The sequence below is a fragment of the Lepidothrix coronata genome, unplaced genomic scaffold (assembly GCF_001604755.1).
Source record: "Lepidothrix coronata isolate B3197 unplaced genomic scaffold, Lepidothrix_coronata-1.0 Scaffold0, whole genome shotgun sequence".
NCBI lineage: Eukaryota > Metazoa > Chordata > Aves > Passeriformes > Pipridae > Lepidothrix > Lepidothrix coronata.
The window spans coordinates 1,499,639-1,512,734 of NW_016690180.1; the positions used below are offsets into that span (position 1 = coordinate 1,499,639).

A 13,096-nucleotide genomic window follows, 5' to 3' on the forward strand; every position below is an offset into this window, starting at 1 on the left:
ATTTTGCGTATATGATACAGCCTAAGAGACCTACAGGAAAATAAACTTTTTCTTTTAAAGCACCAACAAATTACTTGATTTAACAGGCAGAGTGAAGAACAGTTTGTGAAAGCAACACTGCCTTTCAGCAAAAATAATTAACATTGGGCTGCGCATCTGCTTGTAATGCTGAAGGGTTTGAGATTCACCAGTACACCTTGGTTTATCCAATGCTTACATACATTTATTAGAACCATTTTTTCCAATTTCATTTACTTGATACCTGAGCCAGATGTGTGGTTTGAGATACAAAGTGCAGAGGAATTTTTAGCAAGTTTTTTTCCAGAGCAACTGTAGCCAGGAAACCTTGTTCTTAAGTGGCACTTGGATTGGGCTATACAAAATAGATGAGAATTGTTGCTTCTGTGTTTATAACCAATACACATACCAGTTATTCAGAGGCAGAAAAGTTCTGTAGGCACTAATGCAGTGTGCAAAATGTGACCCGAAGCTCAAGAACTAATTAATAGCAGCAATTTGAAGAGAGTTGTGCCTGACTGGATAAAACAGTTTGTATAGGTGGTTAGGCTGGAAAGATATGATTCCTTGGGTGCAGCTTGAAACCTCTAAATTGTTGAGGTAATGTAGGGGAGGAAAGATCTTAAAAAAAAAAAAAGTCCAAACTTCTTGGGCAATCCAAGACTATTTAGTCTTAAACTAATTCTGGATATGTGTGTTTTCAGAAGAGTCTTTGTAATTGCATAAAAAATTACTGTGGATTTTGGGCATCTGTGCAGAGGCATATTATTCCCTAACAATGCATAGTTAGAAGTGTAGGGATTTTCTTTGTTTGTTCACTAATTTTCTTGGCTAGCTGTTCAGGGGAAAAAAAACCCCACAACATTTTGTAATTACACAGGTGTATTTCTTTCCATATGAAAGGAGAGGTAAAATCTATCACTTACTGAAATAATTCTGCTGAATTGATACATCGCCTATCTACCTGAATTCTGCACCTTTAAAAGTGATGCTGTATACGCTCATGTTCCACTACTTAAGTAATTTATATTTTCTTTTCCAAAGGCGAAACAAGAGGTAATTGTCATCATGTTTCTGCATTCATTTCAGAACTATATGTACCCTAAAGGGTAGAAGCCTGTTAGGCTTCTTTTCCTCTAATTCTGTTTATCAAAACCATGCAATTAATAATATTTTTTTAAATAAATTACTGGTTTTTTAATGTAATGTTAACTTCCATAAAAACACGTAGGCATCTGACAGATAAGAAAATACTGTAGTGCTAAGGAAACAGAATCGTGTACCTTTGGACACTGGGTTAGTATGCTCTGGTCTTCAGTCTTTTAATTGTGAAGCATGATTAGTACTAATTGAATCTTCTGTCAAATTGGATTTTACAGCATGGAAAGGAAAGGCAGTTGCTTTCAAACATAATCTTTGCAAAGGCTGTCCATGCAAAATGAAGTTATGCAACTGTTTTTGGAAACTCAAAGCAGTCACTGATGGCGACTGTGGTTTCTCTGTGCAGAGGCATTAAGCCCTTCCACCCTTGCCTTTCCTGGCTGCCATGGGCACCGAGTACTACAGCTCTGTGAGGGGAAGGCAGGTTGCACCATGAAATGCCACTGCACCATGGTCAAAAGATTCCAAGCACTTCTTTTTGATGGAAACGGCCTTTGAGTACGGCTGTGGCAGGTTCTGGTTTCCAGCACAGACAAGTCTACAGGTGGAAAGCCTGTTTGCGACCTTGGCTCACGTGGTCTGACCCTGTCTAGGACATTTTGAACTCAAGTCCGTGACAATCAAATCTGTGCTTCTTGCAAATGTGTTTTGAGCAGAGATGTAACAGGTAGCTGTGTCCACCTCCACCATCACCAGTTCTAGTCCTGCCGAGATTGGTGATGAACTTGCTGTGTGTACGCTGAAAGGGAGCCTGCGGTTTCACAGAGCGTGGCAGGTAGGGTCAGTCTCCCTGGCCTAGTGGCAGAGCTTGCGTAGGGGATTTCTTTATATTGACTTGAACTTTTTTCGGGGGAAATTCTACATTAATCCTCTATTGCTTTCTTTCCTAGATCCAAGTTTGCCTTGGTTTTGCCTTCCCAATCCAGCAGTACCCCAAGGTACGATGGCAGAACCTCACAGGAGGCTGTGCTTAGCAACAGCAAAACCAAGCAAACCAGTACGACGCGTACACGGTTCTGTGGGCTCCCGGCTGCCAGCGGCAGGAGGGGTTTCCGGAGACCCTCGCTCCTGGCCGGTGCCGCAGCCGGTGTCAGGCTCCCCGAGAGTGGCAGCGGCGCGATGGCGGACACCGGTGGGATGGCGGGCGGGACGGCGCTCCCGCGGCTGCGAGTGTGTGCGGGACGTGCCGAGCCGCCCCGCGCCACATGGCCGCCCCCGCCGCTGCCCGCACAGCCACCGGCAGCGCGCCCCGGCCCCGGCCCCGCGGCGCCCCCGGGGCGGCCAATGGCGGCCGGGCGGGCGCTGCCGCTGCCTACGTGACGCGGCCGCGGGGGGCGGGGGCTGCGGCCGGAGCTGCCTGCGCGCGGCTGGTGAGGGGGGTGGGCGGCCACAGCCCCGGAGCTCCGAAAGCTCCGAAAGCTGCGGAGCCGCCGCGGAGCCGCCACAGCCCCGCCAGCCCGGCGCGCTCAGCAAAGGGAGGCGATGTTGATGCTGGACTGCAGTTTAGAGGTGAGGTTTGGGGAAGGTGGGTCTGTTGTTTTGTCTTACCGGGAGCCCAGACACGGAACAGGGTGAAGTGTACTTTGCCTGGAACTGTTCGGAATGTTGGGGCGCTGCCGCCGTCGATCGGTATTTCTGATTATGAGATTAAAAGCCAAAAATGTCATGCTTGGAGCTGTTTATTTTTTTTTTTTAAAGGGAAGTTTCAAGGAACATGAAGGTCCGACGATTTGCGAGGGGGATGTTTCCTGCCACAATGCAGTGTGCTTAGATCTGCTGTGGCTTAAACTGGCAGTAACGTTCTTTCTTTTCTTTTCCTTTTTTTCTTTGTCTTTTGATTTATTGTTTATTTCAGTCTGGTAGTTTCAGCAATCTGTTTGAGGCAGGAACCGGTGTGAACGCACCTGCAGATGCCTTTGGTCAGTCTCCAGCTCACCTGGCTGCTTGTGGTGGTGAAGCTTTTTTCCTACTTTGGCAACTGCAGACAGGAGCAAATTTGAACCAACAGGTAAAAATACATGTTTCATTTCTTCCACTTCTAATCTGGTATGTTAGTAATTCCAGTTAATATTATTTACATACTTTTTATCTAAGAGAGGTTTTATAAACAGTTGTATGGCATGAGGTACCTGGGGTCACTTATTTTAGAGTAAGCTCTAGCATGAACTAGAAATCCTGTCTATATTGTGTTAGCAATTTCATTTGCTATAATAATGCAGTTTTCACACAGTGCTGCATGCAGATTTCCAGAGAACTTAATTCTTTTACACAAATGATTATTTATTTTTCCTCCAAAATTTTGTCCTTTGTACTTCCAGTACACATAAGGATTCTAGCTGCAAAGTTTAATTTACTTATACCTCTGAGCTGGTAGCAAGCTGTTGGTCACAGCAATCCCTGAATGATGCTCGACGATGCTGTTAATCAGTGTACAGAGTGTGTTCTGTGTAAATTATCTTTTAGAAGGCAAAGGTTAAAAAATTAGTATTGCAGGGGACAGCGTTTTTACTTTGTGGTGATGAATACACTAAACATTTAATGGCAGTTATCAAGTACACTCTCTCTCAACTCTCAACAGGCTGATATACACAGTCATTTTGAGGAACGAGATAGCTTTATCCCATTCCCCTTCTTCAAATGACTGCTATATGTAAATTGTGTTTTTAGGATTGCCTTGGAGAAGCCCCAATTCATAAAGCAGCAAAAGCTGGAAGTTTGGAATGTCTTGCTCTCCTTGTTGCTGGCGATGCCAAAATTGAGTAAGTTGAGTTACATTTATTAATTTCAGTAACAGCATGAAAGGATGTGTATTTTACACAGTATTTCTACTTGTTCAGAATGTGCATGCTAAGGCTGCAAATATAGCATGACTACAGCATAAGAGTATTAAAAACTGAGATAAGCACCAAAGTAGCATGGACCATATGCTGTTATTTTGTTACATGTTAAATACCTCTGTAATAACTGCTGAGAGAATATTCCTGATCATAATCTCTCCTTGTTAGTTTTCCATTCCAATGCTGTGCTCATCTTCTTCTTGCCTTTCTGATATGATAAGCCAATCCTAGTCTGATGACAAATTTATTTTAAAATAATTATTGTTGTATTTAATGCCAGCCCTCTGTATGAGCCCCATGCTATCCTTGACAAACCTTCTTGATATTGATTTTCTGTAGTTCTTTTTATACATCTGTCTAAATTTACCCCTTAATCAGCGGTTGCTCATAATATATATGCCAGTGCAATTGGTTATTGTTAACTCTGTGTTTCAGCTTGTGCAACAACAGTGGACAGACAGCAGCAGATCTTGCACTTGCTTATGGCTTTCTGGAATGTGCCAAGTTCCTCAGGACAATTCAGCACACTCAGACAATGAAACTGAAAGGACGGTGTGGCTACTTGCTAAGTGACAAACATGGCTTGCTGAGAGAGGATCCAACTGCACAGAAACAAGAAAGTAAAACCAGCAGATCCATAAGCAGGAAGAGGAGAAGATCAGATGGTGTGTAACACAGTTAGTTTAATACAATTCAGAATATTTTTCTAAATGTTTTCAGCGTCCAAGAAAATGGTTTTAGACACATAGCAGTTAGATATAGAAGCCTGCTAGTAAGGATGAACTTGCATAGGTAGTTAAGGTTATGGTCTTCTTGGAAACGGACAGTGCATGGGGAATGCCAGTGGAACGACTACTTTAACAAAGGGGAAAAAAATAGGTACTCTTACTGGTGTACTGATGTAGAAGCTACAGACTTATTGTTGTTTATTCAGATGACAGATCTTATTTCCTTGCTGCCAGAAGAAACAGCCTGTAATCCCAACATGAAATATGGGGAATCTGAAGTCTGCAGAAACATGACTGGATGATACATTGAGCAGCCAGATGTGTATGCTGGGACATTGTCTCCTTCTGAGAAGGAGGAAAGCTTGTTTATTGTTACTTCTTACAGAAGAATGTTGTGGTTCCCCCCCCAATAGTTGTATTCATACAGCTATAAATAAATGAGCATGTGACAATTAATTCTCTTGATTTTTTTTTTCCGTGTAAATATGAGAGCAGAATTCATAAAATTCGGTACATATAGCCATTTTTTTCCCACTCCCAAAAGGCCGTCATTGACAGTACCAGCAGCAAACAATGCCTTTGAACAGAGTCACAGTGCACAAGACAGCTGGCTGTGTAGAATCTGAAAGGCAGGGGACAGTTCATCTTTTCGTCATGAAAGAAATCCTTAAAATAAAAGGATTGGGCATTTAATCTGTAAAGATTTTAGCATAGCAAAAAATGCTATATAAATATAAAGTTGCATTAGGGAAAAGAACAGATATTAGTTGCCTAATAAATGCATTTGTAAGGAATGCAGTTCACAGCAGGTAACTCTTATTTCTAGAGGTTTCATTTAAAAAAAAAGTTTCTTAATTTAAATTACACCAACAACGTTTCTATTTCAACTATTTCTATTTCAAGTTTTGATTGACTTAAAGATTCTTTTGATAAATAACAGGACAGTTTTATCTAGATCAGCTAGTATTCTGGCGTAGCATGTTCCAGCACAAGAGAGGAATTTAAATAGCTTTTGGTCGTTGAGGTAGGCACAGATTATAATAGGCGTCCTTGTTCCAAAACTCCGGGCCCTTCCATCCACACCAGCCCTGTCCAAGAAAAAGCAAGATAGCTTTTAAATCTACTATGAATTCTAGTATTCTTACCTACTTCTATTGGATTTATTTTACTAATCATTTTACTAAGCTGTATGAATTCTTTTCAGATAGCTATGGAATGCAATGACAATTTTCAGAAAGTTCCTACATGCCTGGAAACACATTAATGGAAAATTTATTACAGAGACTCTCCCTCTTCCTACCTCCCCAGCTTAGTTCCTAGAAGTATCATCTCTTGCATTCCATGCCCCCTTCCCACTACCTCTTCTGCTGCTACAGAGAGATTAATATTATTCTAAAATCATTCTTGCAGTTCCCATTTCTTATCCTGAATCCTTGCCTTCTTTGGTAATAGTTGATATTTCAGCCCCAAGCAGAGCTTTCAATATCAGAAACTGTGCTGTTCATCCCGATTATGCAGAAAAAAAAGGCAGTCTAACAAAGCTGTTAAGTTTGCAGAGTACCACAGAATTATTGGAGATGTTTTTGAAAAAAATAGCTACAAAATGGCAGTCCACCTCAGCTCCTCCCCAGCCACTTTTGATGAAGAAAGTAGGTTCTGCATGTATTCTATCCTCCTGGACCATTCTCAACAACTGTAGCTGTAACAGCCTTTGGTCCTACACGTTCTTTGGAAATTGCTTCTGTTTTCATGTCAAGCTTTGATAATTACAGTCCAGCAAAATGTTTCTTAAAACAGCTTTTTCTGTTGGGCCCCACACATGGATATCGAATAGAGATTCAAAATAAAAGTTACTTGCAACTTAATATAACACTTAAATAAAAGTTACTTGCAAAAGTTATTTGCAACTTAATACAAAGAACAGAGAAGGAATTGCTTATGTAACACCTATAGGAGATTTTATCCACTTTCACAATTTACATTTCTGACACTATGTTTACTGTTTTGTAATGCTCTGTGTCATCCCTTTTAGTGGCTTTAAATGTGGAAATAATATTACATACCCTTTAGCTCTTTGGAGGTTTTTTCTTTAGAGTTCTCCCACATTTTTAAAACAGTTCAGTACCTGACCTTTAAACACAGTTCAAGGCCTGATCTGAGAATGCTTAGTGTTGGATTTTTTAAATAATTTTTAAAATTTAAAATAAATTGCTATCTTCTCTGCTTCATTTTCAGCATTTTACAGGCTGAACAGATTTTTCTGTTTCATTCAAAATACCAAACACAGTTATTGTATACACTACAGGGTAAAAGAGGGAGATGGGTTACTTCAGATAAAATGAAGATCAGTTGCTGATCTGATACATCTTCTACAAAGACACTAAGTTTCAGAAACTGACAGTAAGTACCATATAGTAGTATGCAGGTTAACTGGGATCAGCACTTCCTCCATAAGGAACCGAGAAGCCATATCATGGCCAATTCGTATTTGGCTGTACATTACTTGATTTATGTATGTACATAAATCTGTGTGTATATATACGCATGAAGCCTCACCTTTTCCAAAATAACATGCAGATCTTCTCCTCCGGTGTAATGCGGGTCTAGAATCAGATATTTTATTTGCCCTGTAATCTCATTCCAAGCCACTCCTAATATCGTGTGAGCTAAAACACCTCCACCTAAAACAGGAGAAACACAAATTGCTAATTTTTTTTTTACTGAGACTGGCAAATGGGCAAGGCTTAAATAAAAATACATCAACACTTTCTACTAACAGATTAGCTTAGTTATCAAGATGATTCTGAAGCTGACCTACATAGGATTCTTCACACTATTAAATAACATATCTTTACTACAACCAGGGAAGATTAGTTGTAGTAAGTAAAGAATTTACTTTTCAGATTTCTTCCAAGTCAGCAAGGCAGGTTAAATCCTCCACACTTTCACCAGATGAAGTCAAGAATATTTCAAACACCTGTTTTGCAGTTTTTCTTTAAAGAAACTTAACTGTATAAAAGAAATCTGGAAAACTTCCTGGTTGTAAAATGACTAAAGTTAGAACAGAAATCAGAATTGCTGGATAAGGTTTATCTGCTGTTTTCTACTAATTTACATCAATGGATATTAGGGGCAGAGTAGTAACTTCTAACTTTCTCTAGCTTGCAAACAGGAAAAAGGGATATTTTGATGAGATGGGCACAGGTCAACTATTGCATGTTTCTTTTAGATAACATGAGAAGTTTATGCCCCTGCAATACTGTAGTAATGACTCCACACAACAGACAGGAATTGCAAAATCTGCAAAAGAACACAACTAAAAACAACCCCCAAACCCCACCTCCAAACAGCCAATCTCCATACCTCCAATAACAAAAAAAATTAAACCAACCTACAAGAGAGCATTACAGGGAAAAATAAGTTATAGCCTAAAAGATTTTTCAAATCTAAATTCTTGAAATTCAGACAAAAAGGCTGCTGAAAGACAAAGAATATTTCATAGAATCATAAAATGCTTTGGGTTGGAAGGGACCGTAAATATCTTCTAGTTCTAACCCTGCTGCCATGGGCAGGGACATCTTCTACTATGCCAGCTTGCTCAAAGCTCCACCCAACCTGGCCTTGAACACTCCCAGGGATGGGGCATCCACTACTTCTCTGGGCAACCTGTTCCAGTGCCTCACCACCCTCACTTCTTTCTAACATATAATCTAAACCATCATCATACCAAAGCCTGGACTTGTGGGACCTCTAATTTGAGAACGTAACACTATATTGTGGAGTATCAAATACAGATTGTAAAAATTGCTAAAATTAATTTTATTAAAGCTGAAAATAATAATATCGATATTACTAATTTTATAAACCACAGCTTGGAAATAGTTCAATTAAAGTTACAGTATTCTTAGGAGTGGCACTTACCTTAACAACATTTCAGATTATTAAAACTGGTCTTAAAAAAAATTTGGATAATACACTTCTCTTCCAAGCAAGAGAAACACTACGCTTCTGTGAGGGGAAGTTTTGGGGAACTGTATGATCCTCTGTTCCTCTAGAGAGCAGAAGTCAGCTCTCAAGTTATGATTTAACAGCAATTTATAAAAACACCATTTAGATTGACTTTTGTTACCATGTTTAATACTGAGCTTGGGAGTAATACTGAATTAAAAGATACCAGACAGACTGAATTGTATCATTTTTGAAGCTACCTTGGGGAAACCATAATTTTTAATTCATCTACAGTTTTGATTAACTCTTGTACAGTAAATTGAAAGGGTTCTAATTGAAATACAATTCAGCGCATGGAGGCCATGAACTTTCACTGCCTTTCTTCAATATTCAAGCACTTACCAATCATAATTGGAGTTCCCTCAGTCTTGAAATGATTAGCAAGCTCTCTTCCCTGCAATGCTAGTTCAGAACCCTGGCTAGGTAAGAAAAACAACAACAGATCTGTCATTCTCACTAGGCTTAATTCTCTAATTATCCATTATACTTGTTAACTGCATAGGTAACCGATTAGAAGGTCACTTGGATTATTACTGTGTAAACTTCCTGAGACAATGTGAAAAACGTTTTCTAATGCAACTCAGAGATCCTGGTTGGACCAATGAATCTGCTGTAAGCCTTGTTGCCACTGTGGAGCATCTGGAGTCATCCAGCCTCTATAAAAGTGTCTGCTGCTCATCTCCCACAGTGGGGACAGCTGGTAAACCCCAACAGGTCCCTCCAAGTGGCTGAAAAAGAGGTTGGCCATATCTATCAACAAGGGGAAGTCTGAAGTAACAGACCTTCATAAGAAACAACAAAAATAAGGACTTGATAAAGGTGCGTATAATTACATCTCTGAAGGTAAGTTTCTACTGTAACTGCACAAGCAATTGCAATATTCATACCCATGTTGGCTTTGAGAAACAAATCTCAAATAACATTAGTAATCTGTTCAAAAGCAACACTGAATTTAGCTTTGTTATATTCTCCCTGCTTTCTTTTTCAACTATGTAGACCAGCCACTAACAAAAGAAATCCAGATGTAAGAGAAAGGTGTGCACACAGTGCATGCACATACTCTAGGATTTGGAGCTGAAGACATATGTCTGATGGACACTTATATTCCTCTTAGAAGACTGACAGTACTCCCAAAAGTGGTGACAAAAGCTAGGCAAGGAAATTAATACAGATATATTTAATATCTTGTCATTATAGTTCTTCATAGAGTGGTTAACTTTTTTAAAACCTAAAGAAAGCCTGCACGCCTACTTCCCAAGTTCCTGGAGAGATGGATTAAATGCAAATGGAATACAAAACTGGAATTCTGGGAAATGGTGCATTTATGATAGTGGATCCAGGACCCAGTAGTAGTGTTGCTGGTGCAGCTGTGAAGTCTTATTTCCATTAAAGGTTAGAGGTGCTATGTGAAATAAACCCAAAACAAAAATGTCATCCACTGCCAGTGACCAGCTAAAAACGATGCATGACATTTTCTTCTTCCCAGCATGGTATTGATGTAGGTTTTTCATAATCCTGAAAAAAACCGGTGTTCCCCTGTGGCAGCACTATAGGCAATTTTACTCAGTTCACAAAAGAATTTATTCTATATTCTTATATACAGGAATAAAAATCTTCCTAATGGCAGAGTCTGTCACAGCTATCATAAATAATAGCCGGATCATCTGCAAATACAAGCTCTGGAACAAAAACAAAGATTAAGATATTTAAGAACTGAGCTATTTCCCTAAGATTAAGAATCCCCATCACCATGCTTATTTAGAATATTTACAGTGGAATTTACTCTAAATACACGAGTAGTATTTTGACTTGAATTTTCATGTGCACTATGTTAGTATATGTTCTTTATTTCATGACTCTTATTTATCACAACATGTTCAGGGATTTGTTAGTCTGCTTGGTGTTGCCTCTGTGATAAAAATCTGGTAATTTTACTTCTGATAAATGCTGAACATTATTCTTTTTGTCCAAAAATATCTTTGTAGGGTCCTTCATTGTCTATAAGATGATCAGATTGTCAGAATGTCAAAATTCCTTGTTTTATTTGTCACACAAACCCAAAAAAGAATTGCTGCTCAGCAATTCACCTCAACCCTCAGGAGTTAGCTCTGTGGACACAGCAATAATTTATCAGTGTGCATTCAGTTCTCTGTGGCTACCAGACTCTTTGTCTACTTTAAAAATGTGATGCAAAGAAATAGGCTGAGTTTCATATCAGTTTGCATATCATTAGGCAATTTATAGGATTAAGCACACCCAATGGGAGCCACATTTGTAGCTTTATGAAACTGGGCAGTTGGCATATCCTTAAGCAATTTATAGCAACTGGAAACTGAAACCCCAAGCTTGCAAGAAATTTAACACCACCTTTATCTGCAAGCATTTAGCAAAAAATAAAGGGGGAATATAAGGCTTATGAACAAAGAACCCTTAAAGGATTTATCTCTTTAATTATTCCTGTTCTCCCAACCACTGTAATCATAATTTGCTTTTTATGGCATTCAGTCTTTTTAACAATTACTGAGCTACTAAACAGTTAATGATTCTTACCTGACAAATAATATTTTGGATGTTATTCCAAAAAGCTGATTCAGAACAAGCTGTACCTCAATTGAACCAATCCATTGCCGTGATCCAACAAATGCTGCAGGCTTGTCTCCAGCATCAACCAGTGCCTTTGCAACATCATGATGAAGAAGAAAAACAAAGAGCAACAACATATGGTAGTGAATTCCACCATATTTTTGTGAATAAAGTTGGTTTATATTTATGGAAATGTGTCTTGAACCTAGCCAGTCAAAACCAGAAAATAAGTATCAAATACATTCACTGGGGTTCTGTTTTGGAAATGTCCCTTTAAGCAGTAACACAGAACAGCGTCCATAAGCACAGACTACAAACCTAGGTCCACAGGCAGACTTCAAGCTGGGATGGTGAGCACTGAGCTGCCTAACAATGCATCATCTGGACCCTGCAGAAGCCACTTCATAGACTGAAGGGCTTGGATTCCTATTCAAAGCATCTCAGAAAAGGATCCATAAAATAGTGCTCTGAGAAAGAGGCCACTGAAATACACCAAAAGTTGTGGTTTATTTTAAACTCTTCTCTGTTCTGAGGCTTATATGCTACACTTGAGAGGGTCCTTTTCTGCTCAGGATACAAAGCCCACAAAGTCTCCTGCAGGCTACTGCTCTCTTCTAGATGCCTAAAAATATTACAGGAGCGCAGAGACTTTAGGAGCTTTTAGCTTTAGATCTGGTCTGAGCAATGTTCAGGAAACGCAGTTTTACCTTTAGTGTTCACATCCTTGATAGGTAGGATGAAAGTTGTTTTATGAACTGGATTAAACTTTGCTAAAGATGTTCAGTTAACTAATAGAACACAAAGAACTATTTTTAGAAGATGGAAGATAATTGCAGTATTTCTGGATAGGCACACAGTATTAGTTACCCAAGTCTACAGTTTTTCTTCAGTGCTCTTAAGAGAAATGAACACACTCAGGTATGTAGTTGAATTCAAAACAGAAAAAGAAGTGAAGGAGAGTTCAAAAACCAGGAAAAGCATACTGCTCTCAAAGGTAAATTTGAAAAGGTGTCAGTAAATTCATGCATAGCATCTGGGGACTAATCCAACTGTCACTGAATACAAAAGTCAGTTTTAAAACTGATTTTAGTATGACACACTGGGTTCTTCGTTCTCTTTTCATCTGGCAGAAACACTGAAAATGTCATAATCTCAGCTTCTAAAAGAACATTAATCCAAGGAAACATTTAAAAGACTATTTTAAGGAGTCTTATTTGTACAGATAATGTCATTCAACAGTGATAAACATTTGGAGACAGATCTCCTATAATAAAACTTGTTAAAAACAGTAACTCAGAACCACTAGTTCAATTTAACAGATAAATTAAAAATATCACACAAATCAAAATATATGGATTGGATCTTTAAAAAATAATCTACACAAATATTTCTAGACAAATATGCATAAAATAATGAATCTCCTTAAACGGTCTATACCTGTTGAATTTCCTTGTGTGTTGGTATAGGTCTGTCAATGTAACCTTGGTGCTTGAACCAAGAGCAGATTGTCTGCAAAGACCTATAGGCACAGCCCCAACCACTGTCATCAGTCCGATCCTGCATATAGTGGTGATAACTATACACACCATGTACTAAATAAACCTGCACAGAAAGAGATAACACAAAAGAATCTGATCACACTTGCATCAGTTTTCAGAGAAGTCATATGACCTGTCACTTGCACTGTAAAAGTTTTCAGCTGAGGACTGCAAATCTTTGGAAGAATCAAAGGGCCATTATTCACACATGATTACTCCTCCT

General features: G+C 39.1%; 2 protein-coding genes across 2 annotated transcripts in view; one reads left to right on the forward strand and one right to left on the reverse strand.

The window, feature by feature from the left end:
* Positions 1 to 2,584: 2,584 nt before the first annotated feature.
* ANKRD37 (ankyrin repeat domain 37) lies at positions 2,585 to 5,200 on the forward strand. The gene is made up of 5 exons (XM_017805334.1): positions 2,585 to 2,688; positions 3,035 to 3,187; positions 3,847 to 3,938; positions 4,452 to 4,681; positions 4,951 to 5,200. Exons 1-5 carry the CDS (start codon positions 2,662 to 2,664, stop codon positions 4,992 to 4,994), a joined length of 546 nt encoding a protein of 181 aa, XP_017660823.1. The 5' UTR covers positions 2,585 to 2,661; the 3' UTR covers positions 4,995 to 5,200.
* A 425-nt stretch (positions 5,201 to 5,625) lies between these two features.
* The window catches only part of UFSP2 (UFM1 specific peptidase 2), a 14,956-nt gene continuing 7,485 nt past the window's right edge, over positions 5,626 to 13,096 (reverse strand). Inside the window, exons 6-11 of the mRNA XM_017812479.1 lie at positions 13,090 to 13,094; positions 12,773 to 12,966; positions 11,303 to 11,427; positions 9,095 to 9,171; positions 7,301 to 7,425; positions 5,626 to 5,832 (exon numbers count right to left, since the gene is read on the reverse strand). Coding sequence (XP_017667968.1) covers positions 5,746 to 5,832; positions 7,301 to 7,425; positions 9,095 to 9,171; positions 11,303 to 11,427; positions 12,773 to 12,966; positions 13,090 to 13,094 — 613 coding nt within the window. The 3' untranslated portion in view covers positions 5,626 to 5,745. The remainder of the gene's footprint in view (positions 5,833 to 7,300; positions 7,426 to 9,094; positions 9,172 to 11,302; positions 11,428 to 12,772; positions 12,967 to 13,089; positions 13,095 to 13,096) is intronic.

Bases quoted from the DNA above. Each gene is read 5' to 3' on its own strand.
- ANKRD37 (XM_017805334.1), top strand. From the start codon at position 2,662: ATGTTGATGCTGGACTGCAGTTTAGAG. The intron at 3,188-3,846 runs GTAAAAATACAT...TTGTGTTTTTAG, and splicing joins GAGCAAATTTGAACCAACAG to GATTGCCTTGGAGAAGCCCC. The intron at 4,682-4,950 runs GTGTGTAACACA...TTGTTTATTCAG, and splicing joins GAAGAGGAGAAGATCAGATG to ATGACAGATCTTATTTCCTT.